We start from the raw sequence: 22,765 nt of genomic DNA, 5'->3' as shown, positions 1-22,765 counted from the left end.
TGCAGTTTTGAGATGTTTTCTTTTTAATGTTTTGCTGTGTGCATGTGGGGGCGGGGCACGGAGGAGGGACTCCCAGCCCAGCCCAACTCCTGGAGAGGGACCCATAACACACGACTATATAGTTATACCTGCAGACTATATATATGCTCTATGTAAAGAGACAGAAAGATAAAAGAGGGATGCAGAAAGGCAAAGTGACAAGGGACAGACGTGGGCATTCGTTCACTTCTTCACTCATCCTTCCACAAGGGCTTTAAAAGCACCTGCTATGTACCAGCATGGCGCTGGGGAGGGAACGTAAACAGTCCCAGAGACAGACTTGATCATTCATTACCAGCAATTTATTTGTGTACTTAAGTGCCAGGCATTGTGCCAAATGCTGAGCCTACAGAAGGAGGGAAGTCAGATAGGGTCCCCAACATCCTCATAGAGTTTACATCTTGTGCATGAGACAGACATTAATCCAAGAAATGTATACACCACAGTAAGTTACAGTTAGGGCAAAGGAGAAATCCAAAATGCTCCTTCAGGGAGGCTTAGCCCAGTTTAAAAGGAAGGGATATTTTAGCTAACACAAAAGGATGACAAGAAGCCAGCCAGGTGAAGCTGGAGGGAAGTGTCTTAGCCAGAGAACAGCATATGCAAAGGCCCTGGGGCAGGAAGAGCTTCCAGAGAAGGCTAACATGTACTAGTGAGCCACATGCAGACGGAACAAGATGAGGCTGGAGATGAAGGCAGGGCCAGACTGCCCAGGGACTTGTAGGTCAGGTCAAGAGTTTAGATTTAATTTGAGGGCAGTGGGGAGACATGGAATGGCTTTAAACAGGATCATAACATGAATGGTACAGAAAGGGAGGAAGGAACTCAGAGATGAGAGTGAGAGGCAGAGACATGCTGAAATACAGCATCAGACACAGGCACTGGCCCTTCAAACTCTCACTCGTGGGAGGGAGCAGATAATCACACAAATACTGAAGCACAGGCATGGTGTCTGGTGTGCAGGAGAAACACTAGGACTTAGAGATTCATGTTTCACTCATCCATTAATTCAGCCATTCACTCCTTAACGTTTTTGAGCATCTGCTAATGTACCAGGCAGTGTATTGGTATCAGGATCCCCACTGGTGCTCTCAAGGAGGAGTCAAAAACCGAACTCCAGGCAGGGCGATCGGTGCTGTAACAGGGACCAGGCTGGGCAGCTTGACCAGAGAAGAAGTGACAGAGTGACCAACTGACAAGACTGGGTAGTACTTGGGGAAACTTCCTGGAGAACATTAGACCCAGGCTGGGTTTCAAAAGGATGAGTGATGAAGGGGGTGAGGAAAGCTTTCATGGGAGAAAAAACAACTCGAGTCAGCTTGGGGGGGGGATATAAGAGCATGATGTAATGGGGACAGGGCTCATCCTTTGGGGATGCAGAAGGTCAGGGTAGCGGTGGGAGATAAGACCAGAGAAGCAGCTAGAAGCCAGAGTCTAAGGATGCTAGGGTTCCCGGCTGAGGAGTTTGGACTTTATTCTAAGGGTAGCAGGAGACACGGGAGAGCTTGGAGCAGGTGAAGGGCAGGATTAGACGTGGGTGTCAGAAGGAGGCACCTGGGATGTGGGAAAGGGCTAGACAGGAGGCCAGTGCTGTGGGATAGATGAGAGAGGGTGGCAGCTGAGCTGGGAAAGGGCTCTGGGGGTAGAGGGATGGGGAGGATGGATTTGAAGGTCACTGAGGACACAGAAGGGACAGTGCTCAGTGGGTTTCCCTTCATTTGCTCAGCAAAGATTTCCCAAGGTCCCCCATCTGCCAGGTCTTGTGATGGACTAGAAGACTGGAGGGCAGGGGACCAGGGAGGGATTCCATGGGGGCAATGTTGGAAAGAGATGCTGGGAAACAGAGGGAAAGGAATACAACTAGCGGGACAGAGGGGAACTTAGTGTAGGGATGATAAACAGAGGGAAGGACAGGGAGAGACAAATTTGGTGGAAGACGGGGGCAGAGCTGGCTAGGGGGTAGTGGATTCTAGAGTCCAAAGGCCAAACATAAAGCAAGAAAGAGGTGGAGGATGGGCAGAAGGGAGAGCGGTGGGAAGGAGGGAAGGTGGGGGAGGAAGGATGAGGGCAACAGAGACCAAAACTAGGTGAGTCACAGGGACAAAGGAAAAGGTCAAAGACACAGAAAAGTGATCCAGAAAGGAAAGGAAAACGGACAGGAGAGAGATTGCCACCAAGATACACAAGTCAAAACAGAGAAGTCGGGCTTCCCTGGTGGCGCAGTGGTTGAGAGTCCGCCTGCCGATGCAGGGGACACGGGTTCGTGCCCCGGTCCGGGAAGATCCCACATGCCGCGGAGCGGCTGGGCCCGTGAGGCATGGCCGCTGAGCCTGCGCGTCCGGAGCCAATGGGAGATGCCACAACAGTGAGAGGCCCGCGTACTGCAAAAAACAAAAAAAACAGAGAAGTCTCAGAGATGCAAATATATATATATATATATATATATACACAGCAATGGAGGGATAAAGCTGCAGAGAAAACCGCAGAGATGTGCCCAGAAAGAAATGTGGAGACACAGAAGCACGCACAGGGTATAGGAGCCATCTATTTCTTTTGTTTGTTTGTTTTCAGTATTCAATAAAGTCATTGAGTCCCAACCTGTTCTAGACCAGTCTAGGTGCAAGGAATGTGGTATGGAACAGATAGCCAAGGCTTTGCTCTCCTGGAACTCACAGGAGAGACACAATAAACAATATATATAAGAATTTCAGTTGCAGAGAAGTGTTTTTCAAATGAAGCAGGAAAGAGAGTTCCCTGGTAGCCTGGTGGTTAGGATTCCGGGCTTTCCCTGCCATGGCCAGGTTCAGTCCCTGGTGGGGGGAACTGAGATCCCGCAAGCCACACAGCACAGGTGGGGATGGGGTGGGGGGAAAGCAAAGCAGGATGTGGCGACGTTAGGGGAGGAGCCTGAGGAAGAACCCACTGCAGCAGTAACAGCAGTGGGTTGTGAGAAGTAAAGGCACGCGACAAGCGTTCTGGCCAAGCAGAGACAGCACAAAAGCCCTGAGGAGTCGCCGATTTTTGAGGAGGCCCCATGGCGAGCAGATGAACAAGGATGAGAAAATTGGGGTGAGGTCAGAAGCGTGCGCCGGGGGCCTGTCATGTGTGGGCTGGTAGCCCTGGGAAGAAATTGGAATTTTATTCTAGACCCCGTGGGATGGGCATAGGAATGACATGCTCCTGTTTTCATTTATAAAAACAAAACAAAATAACAGAACCGCGTCGCTGTGCTGAGAATAGATTTAGGAGTGAAGGTGGAAATAAGGAATGAAGAGGCTGTCGTCCTTGGCTAGTTGAGGCTGATGGTGGCCTGGACCAATGTGGAACTGGTGAAGGTGGAGAAAAATGGAAGAACAGGAAATGGGATTTTGGAGGCAAAGCCCATGGTGGTGGCGAACTGGATGTAACAGAGGAGGGAAAGAAAAACCAAGGAGAGAGAAGAGAAAAACTCCTTTAACTGTGTGAAGTTGGGTGGTGCTGCTCTGTGTTGCCTGGAAAGGGGTCACTGGGGGAAGGGATCAGGTGGGAGGGGCCAAGCATCCTCCTCGGGCCATGACAAGTTAAGAGAGGCCTGTGAGAAATCCAAGCTGGGGTATCAGGTAGCCAGTTGGATATGTGAGACTGGAGCTTGGGGGAGAGGTCATGCTTGGAAATATAAGTTTTGGAAATGTCCGCATATAGGAGACAGCGTGTTTAAAGCCTCAGGACTGGATGAGGTGACCTAGGAGATGAGTGTGGATGACAGAGAAAGAACCCGGCCAGAGACTCGGGGCCATCTGCATGGTGGGGGGCGGGGAGGAAGATGTAGTTAAGGGGGCAAGGAGTGACCATGAAGTAGGCAGAGACCAGTGCTGAGACCCAGAAAAGGATCCGTGGAGCAAAGATAACATGACCCTGACTCGAGGTCATCGCCGTGCAGTGGTAGGGACTGGAGTTTTGCCTGAGTGAGTGGAAGGCAGAGATTGTGGGAGGGGAGGTGGAGGGAAAGCGAGGCCAAGCCATCCTTCTGGTATGAAAGTGACAAGAACTTTCCCACCAAAGAAAGTTCATACCCTTTCTGTGAAAGGAGAGAAAGGAAGGCTGGCAGACAGGGAGATGGAAGAAAGAAAAATAACTCCCGAAAGGAGAGAGCCATTACCACAGGCAAGATTGAGAAGGATGGGGAGGCCCAGGGCCGGGAGGGGAAGATGGATCCAGGAGGCAGGGCAGAGGCGCTGCAGGAAGGTGTCTGATTTCTCAGAATGGAGCCGCTGGTGGATGTCACCCAGCCCAACTCCCATCTCACGTTGCTGCCAGCACCAGGCACTTTCTCCGATTCCCCTCTGAGTCCTGCCAAGGCCTGGGAATACCCGGTGAGGTGAGGGAAAGAACAGGTTTCACTCATTCATTTAAGAAACAGTCCCTGAGGCCTTCCAGGCACCAGGCCTTGCAATCTCAGAGCTGGGAACTCAGATCTGAAGACAGGCAGCGCGGCCAATCGGAATGCAGAGGGAGGTGTGCTCTGAAGGGGGGCCCTTCCCTAGCTCGGGAGGGGACGTCTGTGTGTCACCATCTCCCTTCATCCGTCCATCCATTTGCTCATTCGTTCATTCATGCAGATCACCCATACACGCTTCCTAAGGCCTCCTGTGTAACATTTTGGGCTGGGTGGTGCCGAGGCCAATGAGATGGGGTTCTCTTGCACCCGAGCCCTGCCAGAGGCTTATGGGAGAGCCAGACACAGCTGTACACAATCGCAGTCACATCCCAGGGCCATGCACGCTCCAACGGAAGCAGCACAGGGCGCCCGGTGGACAGAGAAGGTTAGGATGCACCGGGCCGGCTGGAGCCGTCAACCATGGGCAAAGGAGTTGGTGAAAGGTGGGTCCCCCCTGGGCCATCGCAGAGGGGCTGCAGGAGGGAGTGAAGGGGTAAAGATCAGGCCCTGCTGCCCTTCCACACGGCTGTCCCCGTCCCTGTCCCTGGGGGAGCTGAAACTGCATGGAAGGTCCCCCGGGGGTGCCCCGTCTAATAAACTCGATGAAGAGGACTATGGCTCTGGTTCCCACGCCCCTAACACCAGCTTCTCCCTGAGGCCTGCCCTTTCCACCTCCTGGGGAGCTGAGGACCCCAGCCCGGGACTCTCCCTTACCATCCTTCAAGATGCAAGGGATTTGGGCCCCAGTCTTCTCCTCCTCAGACTAGGGGTCCAGGCCCCCAGCCCCTCCTCCCTCAGACCCAGGGGTCCAGGCCCCCAGCCCCTCCCCCCTCAAACCCAGGGGTCCAGGCCTCCAGCCCCCTCCCTCCCGTCTCACGAGTTAAAGTCTCTAGTTTCTTCTCTTTCAGGGACCCAAGACCCCCGGCCCCAGCTTTCTCCTCCCTCATACCCAGGAGTCCTGCCTCCCCGCCCCTCTTCCCCTGGACCGAGCAGTTCGGGTTCCCAGCCAGGCCTGCTCCGGACCAAAACTCCTGGTTCCCTGCCCTGCCCCCTCTCCTGCCAGCTGGGAGATGGGACCCTCAGCTCCCGCCCTTGCCCCTTAAGGAAGTAAAAGTCCTTTCGGTCTCCAGCGGGTCAGGACCTGGCCCCCAGCCCCTCCTCCCAGGGCAGACGTCCTTCTCCCTGCCCCTCGTTCCCTTAAAATACCCGGGATCCCTATGGCAACAGGCGGCGGCAACAGGTGCGGGTGTTATTTACGGGTCGAGCCCGAAATAGCCGGCGATGGTGAAGGGGGTGGGCGGATGGGGGCGAGGCTGGGAGTGAGCGGAGCTGCCGGGCCGGCGGGCGGAGCGGGCAGTGGCGTGCAGAACCGACGGCTCGGAGGCATCGCGGAGCTGGGGTCGGCGCCGCGCAGAGGCAGGAGAGCGAGAGGGGTCCCTACCCAGGAGACGGGGGTGGGAGGCCTGAGGGAGGCGCCTGGCCTGGAGCTGAGCCTGGAGCCGTCCCGACCCGGCCGGCCCTGGGAGCCCGGGGGAGGGGAGCCGAGTGATCCCAAAGGGACACCGAGTCCCTTCCGGGTCCCAGTTGTCCTTTGAGCCGCGTGAGGGGACTTGGTCCCCATTTCCTGAGCCGCATTGCGGACCACAGCACCTTCATCTGAGCCCCAGCAGGGACCCGAGGTCCCCCTCCTGAGCCTTGGGGGTGTCCCTCAGCCCCTTTCTCTCAGCCCCTAGGGCAGACCTTCTCTGGTCTTTTCTCTGAATGGCCAGGGAGACCCCCCTCCCCTCTTCCTGAATTCCAGCAGGTCCCCAGCCTCCTGTCTCTGAACCCCAGCCAGGACTCTGCTGGTCCCCCCTGTGAAAGTTGGGGGAATCCTACTGCCTCTCTGAGACTCCGAAGTAATTCTGACCTCCCCTTCTGAACTCCCTGCACCCCAATTTTTCCTCTTCTGAACCCCAGGGCGGACCCAACTTCTCCTTCACCAGACTCTGAGCCCCAAAGAAGCCAGGAAGCATCTCCTCTCAAACACAGAGAGGACCTCAGCTCCCCTTCCTGTGTATCCCAAACTTTGAGCCCTAGTGGGAAGCTCAGATTCCCTCCCCCCAAGGAAACACAGCTTCTCTTTGGTGATTCCCTCCAGTGGGGACCCCAGAGCAGCCCCTCAGAGCTTCAGCTGACACTCAGTTCTCCTGCTTCTGGAGCTCTCAGGCCCCCCTCCTGGGTACCCAGGTTCTAGCCGTGAGGCTGGGGGAACCTAGCTTCATCTCTAGTCTCATCTTCTTTGCTGAGCTTCTGTGGGTACCCCAGGCTCTTCTCTGAACCTCAGAGGGTTCCCAGCAGAGGATCTAGGTCCCAGAAGTGACCTCGATTTCCTCATTTGAGGTTCCAGGGAGGATTCAGATCTTCCCATTTCACAGACCAGTGGAAACTGAGCCCCTCACCTGCTTCAAGACCCCAGGCGCTTCCCTCCCCACTCCCACCCCTCAGGAGCCCTCCTCAGCTCTGCCTCTTTCGCACCTGGGCCCTATCGCCCGCGACGAGGATGATGATGTGGTCCAACTTCTTCATGCACGAGGAGGACCGCCGGCGGCGAGCTCACGGGGCGCGCAAGGCCAAGATGACCCCTGAGCACGAGGGGAAGATTAAGCTGGCGCTGCTGCTGACCTCTGTGGGTGCCACGCTGGCAGTGCTGGCCGTGGGCACCGAGTTCTGGGTGGAACTCAACACCTACAGGGACAACGGCAGTGCCGTCTGTGATGCTGCCCACCTGGGGCTCTGGAAGATGTGCACCAAGCGACTGTGGCAGGCGGACGTGCCCGCCGGCAGAGACACCTGCGGCCCAGCGGAGCTGCCCGGAGGTGAGAGGCCGCCGCCCCCGCGCAGGGCTTGTATCCCGTGTCTGAGAAACCCGTGCCCGAGCCCCGAGGAGAGAGAGCTTGCACCCTCAGATGCACCCCTACCCACATCAACCTGTGCTCTGGGGACAGCCTCTGCCCCAGGCGCAAACTGTGCAGAGAGGGAGTCTGTACCCCCAAACTAGCCTGCACCCCCAGGCCAGTCTGTAGCTCTAGACCAGCCTCTGCCCCCAGAGCAGCCTGTTCCCCGAAACCCGTCTGTGCTCCTAGACCAGCCAGTGCCCTCAGACTGTCCTGTGACCTCCAGAGCTCCTATGCTCCCAGCACAGCGTGTGATCCCAGACATTTCTGTGTCCCCAGACCAGCCTGTACCCCCAGCAAGCCCCTGTTCCCAGAGAAACCTTGTGCCTCTGCACACAGCCTGTGCCCCCAGACCCAGCCGATGACTCCGGACGCAGCTGGTGCCCTCAGACAGCCTTTGTCTCCCAGAAATGCTCGCGCCCCTGAGACAGCCTGCACCCCCATCCTGTGGGCCCTGGGGAGAAAGACCACCTTGATGCCCACCCCAGAGTATGCTGTTCCCTCCTGCCGATTCCACCAAACAGCTCTCACCAAAGACCTCCCAACATCCCAGGGCAGACCTTGTGCTTCCTGGAAAATCTGCTTCCTTTCCTACCCATTTCACCTCAAATTCCCCAACTGGACACTCCAGCCCTTCTCATTTTCTCTTCCAGGCACCCCGACACCCCTCACTTCCCTACAGAGTGGCTGTTTCACCCCTACCCATGCCAGAGAGCTATCCCGTACCTCTCACTCTCCCAGACAGGCCACGCCATGCCCTAAACTTATACCAGAGAGACATCCTATATGCCTAGGGGACAGGAATGGGATCTCACTCCACCTCTACTGACCCAAGGAAACTATCTGACACCCCTCAGAGCCCATTTAGGATGTCGCATGCTTGGTCACCCGTATGGCATCTGCAACACTCTTTCCTCTCCAAAGGATGTCCTATAATCTCAGTACCCCTCAAAGAAGATCTATCCCTCTGGGCTCCAGATGGGATTTCCTTCCTCCTTCACTTTTCCAGATGTGATCTGTTACATCCCTAGGGTCCAAATAAGGATGTTCCAAGCCTTTGATAGCAAAGTGGGATGCGAAGCACCCTTGTTATCTGACGTACCACCCAGCCAGCATGCAGACCGGCTGATTCGCACCCCTCAGAGCCTCAAGCAGGAAGTTCCCCAATTTTTGACAAGTGGGATACTCCGGCAATAAAAAATATTAGATGCTAATGTAGTGCCCGGCTCTGTTCTAAGTATTTCACTTGCATGAACTCATCAATCCTCATAGCAACCCTATGAGTAGTTATTATCGTCCCCAAAATGAGGAGCAAGAAATACAAATGTCACAGTCTATGCACCCAGGCTACTCATATGGGGTTTGAACCCTGGTCATCTCTGTTCTTTCTTTTTCTTTTAAATTTTAAAAAATTTAAAAAAATTTATTAGAGTATAGTTGATTTACAATGTTGTGTTAGTTTCAGGTGTACAGCAAAGTGAATCAGTTATACATATATCCACTTTTTTTAGATTCTAGTCCCATATAGGCCATTACAGAGTATTGAGTAGAGTTCCCTGTGCTATACAGTAGGTTCTTATTGTTTATTTATCTTATATATAGTAGTGTGTATATCCCAGTTTATCCCTACCCCCCTATCCCCTGGTTACCATAAGGTTTTTTTCTACATCTGTGACTCTACTTCTGTTTTGTAAATAGGTTCATTTGTACCCTTTTTTTAGATTCCACATATAAGCTATATCATATGATATTTGTCTTTCTGTGTTTGACTTATTTCACTCAGTATGGCAGTCTCTAGGTCCATCCATGTTGCTGCAAATGGCATTATTTTGTTCTTTTTTATGGCTGAGTAATATTCTGCTGTATATATGTACCACATCTGCTTTATCCATTCCTCTGTTGACAGACATTTAGGTTGCTTCCATGTCCTGACGATTGTAAACAGTGCTGCAACGAACATTGGGGTGCATGTATCTTTTTGAATTATGGTTTTCTCTGGATATATGCCCAGGAGTGGGATGACTGGGTCATATGGTAGTTCTATTTTTAGTTTTTTAAGGAACCTCCATACTGTTCTTCGTAGTGGCTGCACCAATTTACATTCCCACCAACAGTGTAGGAGGGTTCCTGGTCATCTCTGTTCTTAACAGCGACACTGTATTGCATCTCACTAGTCCATAAATATGTCCCAAAGGTTCTCACTGCACTGGGGGGGCTGTCCCGCCCCACCTGACTGCATAATATGGGGTCCCTCACGTCCCTTGATGTCTCCCTAATGGTCAGAAAGAGCTTCAGTCTCCTTAAAGGACCATCACCATCATCCCACAATCCTGACCCTTCAGAGGACATCTCCCAAATTGCAAGATTTCAGAAATATCCCACACATCCCATGGCCCATCAAAGGACATCCCAAAGGGGGGTGACCCATATCCTCCTCTTTTCCAAATGGGATATGCCATATCCTCTGGGATCAGAGACAAGATGCCCTAAATCATTAGTAGCCAAAATGGGATGCCAGACACCCCATACTCTCTCAGAAAGATGTATCACACCTTCTTATTCTCTAGTTGAGACTTCCCATTTCCCTTGTAGAGGAAGACCGCTTTCCCCCCACCGACTTGTGGCAGATAGCATCCTCGCCGTTTGTTCTGCTGCACAAAGCATCCTTTACTTTTTGCTGCTGTGGGGTCAGGACTCACATTTCCCACTGCTCCTGCCAGGACATCTCATGCCCTTTTCTTTCCTTGACAGTACCAGGTGGAGTGTCCCACACCACCTCACCTGTCTGGAGTTTATCTCTTGTCCCTCAGCATCCCCCTTCAATTCGGAAAGTTCCTTTCCACTTCCCCAGACCACCTGACCTGTCTCCTATTTCTTAATACCCCTCTTATTCTCGACCTCTCTCCTCCCTTTCCCTCTGTTCTCTCCTCAGTTTCCCCATCTGTGGAATGAGAAAGTTGGAGTAGGTGAATTCTGTGGAAGTTCTGGTCTTAAAATGCAATTTAGAAAGCACCTTTTTCTTTTTTTTTTTTAGCGTGGGCTTTCTTGAACTTCAAGTACACAAATTTGGATGAATCATCCTTTTCAGTTTATGCCACAAAATCATTCCCAGCCTTTGCAAGATCCTTCATGTGCTTTATTTTACATTCTTATTCTTTTTTCCATTCTTTCCTAACTCATCTCTTTAATGCATTTGATATGCATCCATGGATATGTATTTTAACTTAGAAAAATAGTGTTTTTAATATATGTATGTATTTTAATTTCCATAAATGATATCGTGCTATAGATTTTTTCCTATTTTTGATGTTTTTCCTCAACACTGTTTCTCAGATCTTTCTGTCAGTCTAGTTTGTGGCTACTAGGTGCTGCAGAGACTTGCCCATCACATTTACTTGTCTATTCCAATAGCGATGGGCACCTAGGTTGATTCCAACTCCCTGTTCATTTATTTATTTCTTTTTAGCTGTGCCGTGTGGCATTTGGGATCTTAGTTCCCGGACCAGGGATCGAGCCCAAGCCCACTGCAGTGGAAGCGCAGGGTCCTAACCACTGGACCCCCAGGGACGTCCCCCCGCCTCCCTATTATTATAAACAGTGTAGCAATGAACATGATGCAACCCATATATGTTCCTGCACGTGGTTTTTTTCTGAATGTATACCCAGAAGTGAAACTGTTGGGTTATAGGGATAAACATCTTTCACTTCATAAAGTATGTCAGAGTGCTTTCCAAAAAGGCTAGTACCCATTTACACCCCCAGCTGTTTCCTCTTATCCTTCCAATGCTTGATATTATCCTTTGAATATTTGCCCATCTAACTGATCTGAAGTGCCATGTCCTGCTGATGTAAGTTGCATTTCTGTGATCCCTGCTGAGGTGGAGCATCTCTTCATGTACTTGTGAGTAATCCACGCTTCCTCTTCTATGAATTGACTATTCATATCCTTTGCCCAGTTTTCAGTTGGGTTATCTCTCTTTTCTTGCTGATCTGGAAGAGTTCTTTGTGTAGTCTAGACATGAATCCTTTCTGAGATAAGAATCTCTTCTGAGGGCTTCCCTGGTGGCGCAGTGGTTGGGAGTCCGCCTGCCGATGCAGGGAACACGGGTTTGTGCCCCGGTCCGGGAAGATCCCACATGCCGCGGAGCGGCTGGGCCCGTGAGCCATGGCTGCTGAGCCTGCGCGTCCGGAGCCTGTGCTCCGCAGCGGGAGAGGCCACAGCAGTGAGAGGCCCGCGTACCACAAAAAAAAAAGAAAAAAATCTCTTCTGAGTCTTCTGCCTGGATCTTGGGGTGCTTTGTTAAATAAAGTGATTATCCATTTCTTTCTTTTTTTTTAATTTTGCGGTACGCGGGCCTCTCACTGCTGTGGCCTCTCCCGTCGCGGAGCACAGGTTCCGGACGCGCAGGCTCAGCGGCCATGGGCCCAGCCGCTCCGTGGCCTGTGGGATCCTCCCGGACCAGGACACGAACCCGTGTCCCCTGCCTCCGCAGGCGGACTCTCAACCACTGCGCCACCAGGGAAGCCCATTCATTTCTATTCTCACTGGACCCTACACAAACTCATATGACAGAGCCAGGAAACAGACTATTCACTCACTTTATACAGGAAGAATTGGAAGCTCAGAGAGGTCAGTAGCCCACTCAAGGCCGCAGATCTGGACCTCAAAGCTCTGGATTGGAATCCCAGCTCCTGTGATAGCAGGTGGTTTCACTTCTCTGAGCATGAGTTCTCTCTATCAGGGATGTTAATTTCATATTTCTAGATTATTGTGAGCTATGTTAAATGTCCAGCCCTGAGCTTACACTAGGGACCTCCATGTCATTACCTCTCTTTTTCTCTCTCCTGCTGCCACAGAAGCAAACTGCACTTATTTTAAATTCTTCACCACGGGAGAGGATGCTCACATCTTCCAGAGAACCACAAAGAAAGGTAAGAACTTTTTGCCCGGTGGAGGGGATATGCTGACCACGCTAAAGGATTCCTTTTCTTTCTTTTTCTTTTTTGTAAATTTAAGTATAGTTATTTCCAATATTGTGTTAGTTTCAGGTGTACAGCAAGGTGATTCAGTTATGTTTTTCAGATTATATTCCCTTATAGTTTATTAAAAGGTATTGATTATAATTCCCTGCGCTATACAGTAAGTCCTTGTTGCTTATCTATTTCATGTAGAGTAGTTTGTATCCGTTAATCCCAGGGGGCTTCTTGATAGCATTGTACTCCTCTCTGCTTTGCCGCAGGATGGGCACAAGCTCCTAAATCCTGGCGAGGTCTCATCTTTGGGGAGAGGTGGTTCTCCAGAGCCCTGTGTCCAACATTTTGCCACATGCCGTGTTACTTTGGGCAAGTCCCAGCCCCTCTCTGTGGATAGTACGTTAACATCTCACAAGTGTGCATCTCCCACATGCTAAACACAGCGCTGGGTGTTTCATTTATAAGAGTTCCAGTCCTTGCCATGACCCTGCAGGGCAGGGGCTCTATCTTAATCTTCCAGATGAGAAAACACAAGTCCATAAATGGTTTAATTTATTTCCCCAGGAAGTGGCAGAGGCAGAGGCAGGATTCGAACCCAAATAATTCCAAATGTAAAGTAGTGCTCTTCAATAAAATATTCCATGAGATTGGGAATGTTCTGTATCTGCACTGACCCGTATGGTAGCCACTGGCCACATGTGGCCGGTGCAACTAAGACACTGAGTTTTAAATTTTGTTCAATTTAAATCCATTTAAAATTAAAAGACCCTCCGTGGCTAGTGTCTACCATTCTGGACAATAAAACTTTTAAGGCTTTACCCTTTCTACTCTAACCACAGTCTCTCCATCACCCCAGTATGTCAGTATCCCCACCAGTAAAGGAATTGCGGTCAGTATGTCAATATCCCCACTAGTAAAAGAACTGTGGTATGTCATGAACCTTATCTGGTCTTTGTAAGGATTTAATGAAATGATGCAGCTAAAACATGCAGTATGGTGCCTGGCACATAGTAGGTCCTTCATAAACAGTGGAGGACTCTTCATGGAGGACCTGCTTACCCTCTGCACTCCTTTCTTTCTTACCTTGGTGCTAAGCGAGCTTGGGCAAGTCGCTGTGCTCCCCTAGGATAGCAAAATAATCACAGGGCACACATATGGAACAAGTGCTGTGTGCCCGGTGGTGCACTGGGGACATTACATATGTGATTTCTAATCCTCACAGCAGTCACGTAGAGATTTTGATCTTGATTTTCCAGAGGAGGAAACTGAGGTTCAGAGAGGTTCAGTGACTCTACCAGAATCTTCCAGCCAGGAAGTAGCTGGGGAGAGTTCTGACTTGGATCGTTCCGCTGTAATGTACCACCTTCTCTGTTGTCTCCCACACACCCCACTGCCTCAGTTTCCTCACCGGAAAACAAATGGTGACCAGATCATAAGTAATACTTGGTAGTTCCCATCTCCTTCTAATCCTGGCTGTGTCCTTTCTTTGCTCTGTGACCTTAAGCAATTAACTGACCCTTTCTGAATCTTAGTTCTTCCTTCAACAGTATAAGTAAAACATTGAACTGGATGATCTTCTACTTGAAAATTCTTCTCTAGTCCTGGATCTTCTGGGTCCCTATATGGGAGTTCTCTCTACTCCCTACATCCTGTATTCTCTACTTCCCCTTCCTCTCCTCACAGAGGTAAATATGGCAGCTGCGGTGATAGCAGTGCTAGGCATGGCAGTCATGGCCCTGGGGTGCCTCTGTGTCATCATGGTGCTCAGCAAAGGGGCAGAGTTCCTGCTCCGGGTTGCAGCCATCTGCTTTGGCCTCTCAGGTGAGGGTTGAGAGCCTGCAGACTGAGAACATTGCATGCTGGGAGGTCGGGTCTCCAAACACCAATGCATGTTGGGAGGTCAGGTCTCCAAGCACTGTTGCATGCTGGGAAGTTGGGTTTCCAAGCACTGTTGCATGCTGGGAGGTCGAGGGAAGTCTCCAAGCCCCGTTGTAGGCTGGGAGGTTGGGTCCCCAAGCACTGTTGTGTGCTGGGAATTGGCGGAAGCTCAAAGGCTATAGAAGTCTCAAAGATGGGAGAGTTCTAAGTTCTGTTGTTGACTGGGAATTGGGGAGTCTCCAAAGACTTCTTTAGATTGGAATCTAGGGTCCCCAAGTGCTGTTGCCAGCTGGGACATTGAGGGAGGTCCCCATGCACTGTTGTATGCTGTCAGGTTGAGGAAGGTCTCTTAAGTACCATTGCATGCTGGGAAGCACAAGACCTATAGTAGGCTCGAATATGAGGATGGTCCAAGCGCCGTTGTTGGCTGGGAATTGAAGGTTCTCCAAACACTCTTTTAGATTTGGACCTGGAGTCTGCAAGAACTGTCGCATTTTTGGAGTTGGGGGTCCAAAAGAATTCTGCATCTTGTGAAATGTAGCCCTCATTGGATCAAATGTTTTCTAAGGTGGATAGATAAGTCATAAACTATATAAGCTTCATTTATTTATCTTTCGTGTATCTACTGAGCACCTACTATGTTCCAGGCACTGAGCTAAGGGCTGGAGACGTAAGATTAATAAGACAGACACTGTGTCTGCCCTCATAGAGCCTAGATTCTGACAGAGGTAGACAGTACCCAACAATTACACATACAATGATCCAACTATAATTGTGATGAGAGTTACGATAAAGCATATAAGGGGTACACACTGGGGTGGGGGGGCTTGTCGGAGAAACTTCCTGAGAAAGTGATATTTAAGCTGACCATCGAAGGAGGAACAGAAATTATCCAGTCAGAAGATGGAGTTGACGGTAGTGGTGGCCATATTGGTGATGTTTGTTGTGGTGGTGGTAATGATGGTGATGCCCCTGATATGGCAATAGTGGTGATGGAATAGCATACATGTAGTCTGTGAAAGACTTGGCAAGTTTAAAAGAAGACGAATGAACAGAATGGAGATCAGAGCATAGGGCAGGGCAAAGTTTGCGCAAAGGTACATGGTAACCTTAGTTAACAGATGAGGTAGAGGCTCGGTGCAAGATGAGTCAAGGGAGGTCCCCGGTGGTCCAGTGGTCAGGACTCTGCGTTTTCACTGCAGAGGGCATGGGTTCAATCCCTGGCTGGGGAACTAAGATCCTACCAGCTCCGCGCGGCCAAAACGAAAACAAAAATAAAGGAGACAGGGAGATATGAATGTTCAAGAGCACACTCGAATAGGAATTATTAGTAATCACATTCTTATTATTGTTTTGTGCCTTAGAGAGCTTCCTAAACAAAGGGGGAAATTCAGTCATTCCCTGTCTTTCATTTATTCATTAGAAAGGTGTCTGCCCTTAACGAGATTATCATCTGGTTAAGGACAGAGAAATGATACGAATCATCCCACAATTACGAACTGCAGGAAGTGCTATGAAGGAAAAGTAGAGTTCTGTGAGGATGCATAACGAGGGCACTTCATTTAAAGCAGAATTAGAGAAAGGCCCTCTGAGGAGATGACACTTAAAACATCAAAGTATGGGTAACCAAGCTAGAAAGAGCTCGGTGGATTTCGAGTCCTGAAAGAACGCCAGTGAGGCTGGAGCATGGAGAGTAAGGAGGATACTGGTTTAAAAGACAAACCAAGAAATCAACAGGGAATCAACAGATCTGGGTTGGAGTCCCAAATTCCAGCCCAGGGAGGAGATAGAAATTAGGTAAATAAATAATGCTCGTATAAATTAATATATGTTAACAATTACCAATTGTGGTAAATGCTATAAATGAAAAGTAAAGAGTCTGATGAAAATGTATAACAGGGAGACCCAACAGAGACTTGACTGGTGGTGGTCAGGGAAGCCTTCTCAGAAGAAGTGTAATTCAAGGAGGGAATTCTGTAGAGAATGAGGATGTGTAAGGTGGGCTCAGGGAGGGGTAAGCAGACAGTTATTCCAAGCAGCACAAAGGTCTCCAGGCTTGAACAAATTTGGTGCATTTAAAGTCCTGAATGGGACTTCCCTGGCGCGCCAGTGGTTAGGCCGCCGCGCTTCCACTGCAGGAGGCTCGGGTTCAATTCCTGGTCCGGGTGACTAAGATCCCGCGTGCCACGCGGTACCGCCAAGAAGTAAAAATAAAACAAAAGTAAAGTCCTGAAAGAAGTCCTACTCCATACTGCTGTAGGATGGGAAGGGCAGCTTGAGAGGAGGCTGAAGAAACAGGCAGGGGCCAGGTCACGTGGGCCCTTCTAGGTCATTCGAGGGAAGTCAGGTTCGATCAGGGAGAAGATAAAGTGATGTGCCTAAGAGAAGAGTCCTGGAGTAGGACCCACATGGCTCTTTTCTAGGCTTCAATTTTCCCATCTGTGAAGTGGGGATAATAATAATAATACCCATTCATAAGGTCTAGCGGAAGAGGTGAGATGTGGGAGCATGTGGTTAGATTCTTGTTGCAAAGCTAGTGTGTCAAGGCCAGAGCTCCACAAACTACAGCCCATGGTCGAATCCTACCTGCCTCTTGTTTTGGAGTTAGTGACATTTTTTTTTTTTTTTTTTTGCGGTACACGGGCCTCTCACTGTTGTGGCCTCTCCTGTTGTGGAGCACAGGCTCCAGACGCGCAGGCTCAGCGGCCATGGCTCACGGGCCTAGCCGCTCCGCGGCATGTGGGATCCTCCCGGACCGGGGCACGAACCCGTGTCCCCTGCATCGGCAGGCGGACTCTCAACCACTGCGCCACCAGGGAAGCCCTGGAGTTAGTGACATTTTAAAACCATAAATCATATTGTGGTTCCTACCTAGATCGAAAGCCACGGATGAATTTCTACCACTAGAATAACGGGCCTCCGAGGTCTTATGTGGTCTGGCTCCTGATGTGGTCTGGCTCCTACGTGAGACTTCACCTCTTACCATTTGTTCTCTCTGTTCTGTCCATATCAACCTCTTTGCTGTTCTCAGACCCTCCAAGTTCATTCCCTCCTCAGAGCATTCTGCACTGCTGTCCACTCAGCCTGGAATGCTCTTCCGCCAGCTCTTCCCATGTCTCATTTCTGCAGATCATTTCAGCCGCTGATCATATGTCACCTCCTCAGAAAGACCATTGTTGGCCACCTTGTCTAAAGTAGCCCCCTTCCCTGCTCTGTCCCTGCCTTGCCTTATTTTTCTTCGTAGAATTGATCACTACCTGAAATTATGCATGTATGTGTGCCTTTGTTTGCTAGGGCTGCCATAACAAAGTACCGCAGACAGGGTGCCTTACACACCAGAAATGTATTTTCTCACAGTTCTGGAGGCTGGAAGTCTAAGATCAACATGTCAGCAGGTTCGGTTCCTTCTGAGGCCAATCTCCTGGGCATGTAGATGGCTGTCTTCTCCCAGTGTCCTCACGTGGTCCTTCCCCATGCTTGTCTGTGTCCTAATCTCCTCTTCCTATAAGGGCACCGGACATACTGGATCAGGGCCCACCCTAGTGACCTCATTTTAAGTGAATTACCTCTTTAAAGACCCTAACTCCAAATATAGTCATATTCCAAGGCCCTGGGGATCAGGACCCCAATGTGTGAACTTTTGTGGGGATGCAGTTCAACCCACATCAATACATTCACCTGATTTTTGTCCATCTCCCCTTTTGGGGTGAATTTCCGGGAGGACAGCCCCTTCATTAGGTTTTTTTTTTTTCCTGGGTCGTGCTATGTGGCATGTAGGATCTTAGTTCCCCGATCAGGGATCGAACCCGTGCCCCCTGCATTGGGAGCACGGAGTCTTAACCACTGGACTGCCAGGGAAGTCCCTAGTTTTGTTCTTGTATTTTATATATATTTTATAATGAGAGTTCAATTAAGATCTATTGACTGAATGAGAGAATGCATGAATTAGCAGTGGAATGAAGGGGACTGGATGGTGTCGCTCCCTCGTACAGATGCTTTTCCACCTCCAGTGCTCTGATGCTGACCTGCATGAGGTCAAGAAAGGATCACAAAGGGACCACTGAGCCATGTTACGCAGACTCCAGGCTGTATTCTCCAGGCCCCTGACTTAAAACCATGGGGGAGGGCTTCCCCGGTGGCACAGTGGTTAAGAATCCGCCTGCCAATGCAGGGGACACAGGTTCAATCCCTGGTCTGGGAAGATCCTACATGCCTCAGAGCAACTAAGCCTGCAAGCCACAACTACTGAGCCTGCAAGCCACAACTACTGAAGCCCGGGTGCCACAACTACCGAAGCCTGCACGCCTAGAGCCCGTGCTCCGCAACAAGAGAAGCCACCACGATGAGAAGCCCGCGCACTGCAACGAAGAAAGCCCGCACGCAACAACGAAGACCCAACACAGCCAAAAATAAAAAATAAATAAAATGAAATAAATTAATTTTTTTAAAAAAGTTAAAAAACAAAACCATGGGGAAACTGGGAGTGTAGGGAGGAAGGAAGGTCAGAGATCAAGGTTGAAGTCAGACTCTGGGGTCTGAGAGGGGAGGCAGCCAGGATGCACGAGCCATGCATGACCATTGGAGGGTCCTACGTGATCTTACTCCGCCCACCTCTGTACTTCCGCTGCTCACCGCCCCCTCCCCTCCCCCATCCTCTTTGCTCCGCTGCACTGACTTTTCTTTTTTTCCCTCTAACACACTCTACTCCACCCTACCGCAAAGCCTTTGCACCAGCCATTCCTTCTGCCCAGAATAGCCATTGCTGTTTTGTGCATGGCTGGCTTCTTTTCGTCCATTTGGGTCTCAGTTCCAATGGCTTTTCTGATGACACCATGTAAAGACCCAGCCCCACCCCTGGATGTCACGGCCCTTCCCACCACTCTGTTTTTATCTCCTTCCTAGCGTGCATCACTGTCTGAAATTATCCCGTCTTCTCACATGTTTACTTTGGCAGTTACAACCTGGTCGCCCGCAGGCCAGCGACGGCCCATAAATGTCCTTTGTTTGGCGGGCAGCGTCTACAGGTTTCTCTGAGCCAATATTTAAAGGTTGGGTGAATTCCCGTAAAAATCATAATCGTTTAAAAAAGAAGCTAGCTGTTCTTGAAAACTCAGAAGATCCTGGTCTACGAAGCCGCCGTTGCTGACGGGCTGCAGTTGGCTGGAGCCGGGTTTGGGCTGTGCTTTGTCATGGTCCCCACCGCACCTCCCTGCTCGCTTGTTTGGACTTTCTCATTGTCTACTGGAGACATTTGAGTTTTGCCAGCCTTGGTTTATTTGTGTACCATTTGTCTCCTCCAAGTAGAACATAGGTTCTGTCATGTTAGGGTTCTTTGGTCTGTCTTGTTCCTTTTTATTTCTTCAATCAAATTGCATTACATGACTGATTTTCTTTTCATTTTGTAATCCACCATCACTCTCTTTTCTTTTCAACTTTATTGGGATATGATTGACAAGTATAAATTGTGTGTGTGTGTATATATGCACACACATATATGTATATATATGTATATGTATACACAATTGTATATAAGGTATACAGCTTGCAGGATCTCAGTTCCCTGACCAGGGATTGAACCTGGGCCACGGCAGTGAAAGTGCTGAGTCCGAATCACGAGACCGCTAGGGAAGTCCCCTACAACTTGATGTTTTGATATATTTTGATATACATCATGAGGTGATCAACACAATCAAACAAGTTAACACATTCATCACCTCACATAGTAACTTGTTTTTTGCAGTGAGAACATTTAAGATCTACTCTCTTAGCAAATTTTATGGACACAGTATTATTAACTATAGTCACCATGCTGTACGTTAGATCTCCAGAATTTATTCCTCTTCAGGCTGGAAGTTTGTGCCCTTTGACCAGCACCTCCCCATTTTCCCCCTCCGCTCAGTCCCCGGCAGCCACCATTCTGCTCTCTGCTTCTATGGTTTCAACTCAGATTCCATCATCACTCTTTACTCAAGTCTGAATGGAGTCTTAATTTGACTTTTGTGATTCTTGATTCCTTGGTTTACTTTGTTCTTTTCTTAAGTGGTGAAAGACACATTAACATAAAACTTACCATTTGAACCATTTTTAAGTGTCCACTTCTGTGGCGTTAAGTCCATTCACGCAGTTGTGCAGCCGTCACCACCATCCATCGCCAGACCTTCTGCATCTTCACCAATTAAAACTCCGCCCCCGTGAAACACCAACTCCCCATTGCTCTTCCCCACCCCCGCACCCACCTTCTACTTTCTGTCTCTATGAATTTGTGTCTTGTTCTTTCTTTCTCTCCAGCGTCTAAAATTGTGCCTGCTATAGGGTAGGTGCTTAATAAGCAGTTGTTGAGGAGGTGCTAGTGAAACTGCAGAAATGCATCTCGGGGGTCTCCGAGGAGCTCCGGTTCTTTATGTCTCAGCACAGAAAGAATTCAGCGAGAGGCCAAGTGATAGATAAGAAGTGATTTATTAGAATAAGATGCTTGTGCGCCTTACAAGTGGGTGAGCTAGAGGGTGCCACGCCGAGAACTTAGTGGGCTACAGTTTTATAATCAAAGGAGAGTGGGGAGGGGGAGAAGACCGCCTCCTTCCTCATTCTTGAGTAGACGTCAAGCTTCCATCCTCAGCTCCGCCTCCAAGTCAGGCGGGAGGGTTTTCTTGTCCCTACGTGGTCAAACTGGGACTGTCATGGCCCAATGGAAATGAACAAAAAGGTGGTAACATATACTAGAGTATGATGAATCATCTCAGCTTTCAGCATAATGTCAACTTTTCCTTATATTTTTGTTTCTAATGTGTGCAGAGGAGTGTTACCTTAGGAATCAAGCCTCTCTGGGCAGGATGTGGGTCTTATTTCACCATTGTTTCATTGTCTGGGGGCATGTCTCAGGCTTCTGTTGCATGGTTGTGTTGCTAAGCGAGCCTGCTTGGTTTTGTCGTTAAGCGAACCTGCTTTCTTGAGCGATCATTAACTTACAGGGGTCTCCCATGCTGTTTTTTCTTTACTTACAGTCCCCTAGTGGGATTAACTATGTAATCACCTACTTTGTCCCTTTACTCTGTTCCTATCACTAGGGGGTCCCCCAGGTTTCTTGTCTGAGTAAGCATGTGATGGGGTATATTGGGGGAGAGGCTCAGACCTCCGTTGGGGACCCCAGGGGCCTGAGGGCCACATCTGTTCTCCTCTCCCCACAGGCCTGCTGCTTCTGGTCAGCCTGGAGGTGTTCCGCCATTCCGTGCAAGCCTTGCTGCAGAGAGTTAGCCCTGAGCCTCCCCCGTCCCCGGCCCTGACCTATGAATACTCCTGGTCTCTGGGCTGTGGCGTGGGGGCCGGCTTGGTCCTGATCCTGGGGAGTGGCTTCTTTTTCCTGCTCACCCTGCCTCCCTGGCCCTGGGGCTCCATCTGTCCCAAGTGGGGGCACAGGGCCACCTAGGGTCACCGTTGTGCTTTCTCTAAGCAACTCCCAAACGCTTCGCCTTTCTCCATTGTGCCCCTCAGAATCTTTTGCCCCATGTCCTAGAGAAACTGTGTTCTCCCTGCTCTAGGGGCCCATGCTGTTTGCACAGAACTGCCCCTCACGCCCTCATCTTTTTTTCTCTGTAAATATGTTTTTCTCGGGGGCTGAATTTGGGTTGCTTAGGAGTGGGACGGGGAGAGGATTTTTGCAAACGAGGATCCCCAGGGAAGGCTGGTGGGGACCTGATGGGGTAACTAGGGAGTGGGGGGGGGGTTGAGGTCAGGGGGTCTTGGGAGGGAGTTGGATCTATTTGTTCCACAGATTTGGATGTATTTGCTTGTGGGAGAGACTTCCTTCAGGGAAACAGGGGAATGGGGGAGGAGAGAATCTCTGGGTCTGACCTCACTGTGGCCTGATTTGGGATTAAAGGTTTGGAAATTTAACAACTTTGATTTGGAGTCCGTTGTGATGTGATTTGTGCACTCCAGGGTAGAGAAAAGGGGTCACTTGTGCTCTCCAGAAACCCACCACATGCTACTTGTCAGCCCCAACGTCACATGTCAATGAACCCATAGAGAGTGACAGAAAACTCAACAGTTTGGAACACAAACACTGTTATGGGTTGAAGGGGTCCCTCCTGAAAGTATTTGTTGGGGTCCTAACCACCAGGACCTCATAATTGACTTCATTTGCAGGTAGGGTCTTTGCAGATGTGACCAAGTGAGAATGAGATCATTAGGGTGGGCCCTAATCCAATAGGACTGGTGTCCTTATATGGAGAGATTAGGACACTGATACATGCAGAGGGAAGATGAGGTGAAGAGACACAGGGAGAAGATGACCATCTGCAAGCCAAGGAGAGGTGCCTAGAACAGATTCTCCCTTGCAGCCCCCAGAAGGAACCAGCCCTGCAGACACCGTGATCTTGGACTTCCAGCCTCCAGAACCGTGAGACAGTGCATTTCTGTTGTTTAAGTCCCCCAGCCTGTGGTACCCTGTTAGGGCAGCCCTAGCAAGCTGATACACCTGTTAGTCCCTGGAAGTGGGGTTCTGCTGCAACAAGTACCTAAAAAT

At 50.0% G+C, this 22,765-nt stretch overlaps 1 protein-coding gene across 5 annotated transcripts; it reads left to right on the top strand.

Annotated features, from left to right (window-relative positions):
• The first annotated feature begins 4,638 nt into the window (after nt 1-4,638).
• On the top strand, nt 4,639-22,143 carry CACNG6 (calcium voltage-gated channel auxiliary subunit gamma 6). 5 transcript variants are annotated; one of them, XM_060131283.1, is made up of 5 exons: nt 4,644-4,899; nt 6,874-7,314; nt 12,250-12,324; nt 14,050-14,187; nt 14,706-14,812. In XM_060131283.1, exons 1-5 carry the CDS (start codon nt 4,707-4,709, stop codon nt 14,783-14,785), a joined length of 927 nt encoding a protein of 308 aa, XP_059987266.1. In that variant the 5' UTR covers nt 4,644-4,706; the 3' UTR covers nt 14,786-14,812. The 5 variants fall into 5 exon arrangements, with proteins under 5 accessions (XP_059987269.1, XP_059987266.1, XP_059987265.1 ...); XM_060131284.1 differs by lacking the exon at nt 14,706-14,812 and adding an exon at nt 21,429-22,143 and having other exon boundaries at nt 4,655-4,899; nt 6,944-7,314; XM_060131281.1 differs by lacking the exon at nt 14,706-14,812 and adding an exon at nt 21,429-22,143 and having other exon boundaries at nt 4,656-4,899.
• Nucleotides 22,144-22,765: the final 622 nt, after the last annotated feature.

This window comes from Lagenorhynchus albirostris, chromosome 19 (assembly GCF_949774975.1).
Source record: "Lagenorhynchus albirostris chromosome 19, mLagAlb1.1, whole genome shotgun sequence".
In the NCBI taxonomy this organism is placed as follows: Eukaryota; Metazoa; Chordata; class Mammalia; order Artiodactyla; family Delphinidae; genus Lagenorhynchus; species Lagenorhynchus albirostris.
The sequence above is the reverse complement of the archived record's forward strand: the minus strand, read 5'-3'. Positions and strand labels throughout refer to the sequence as shown.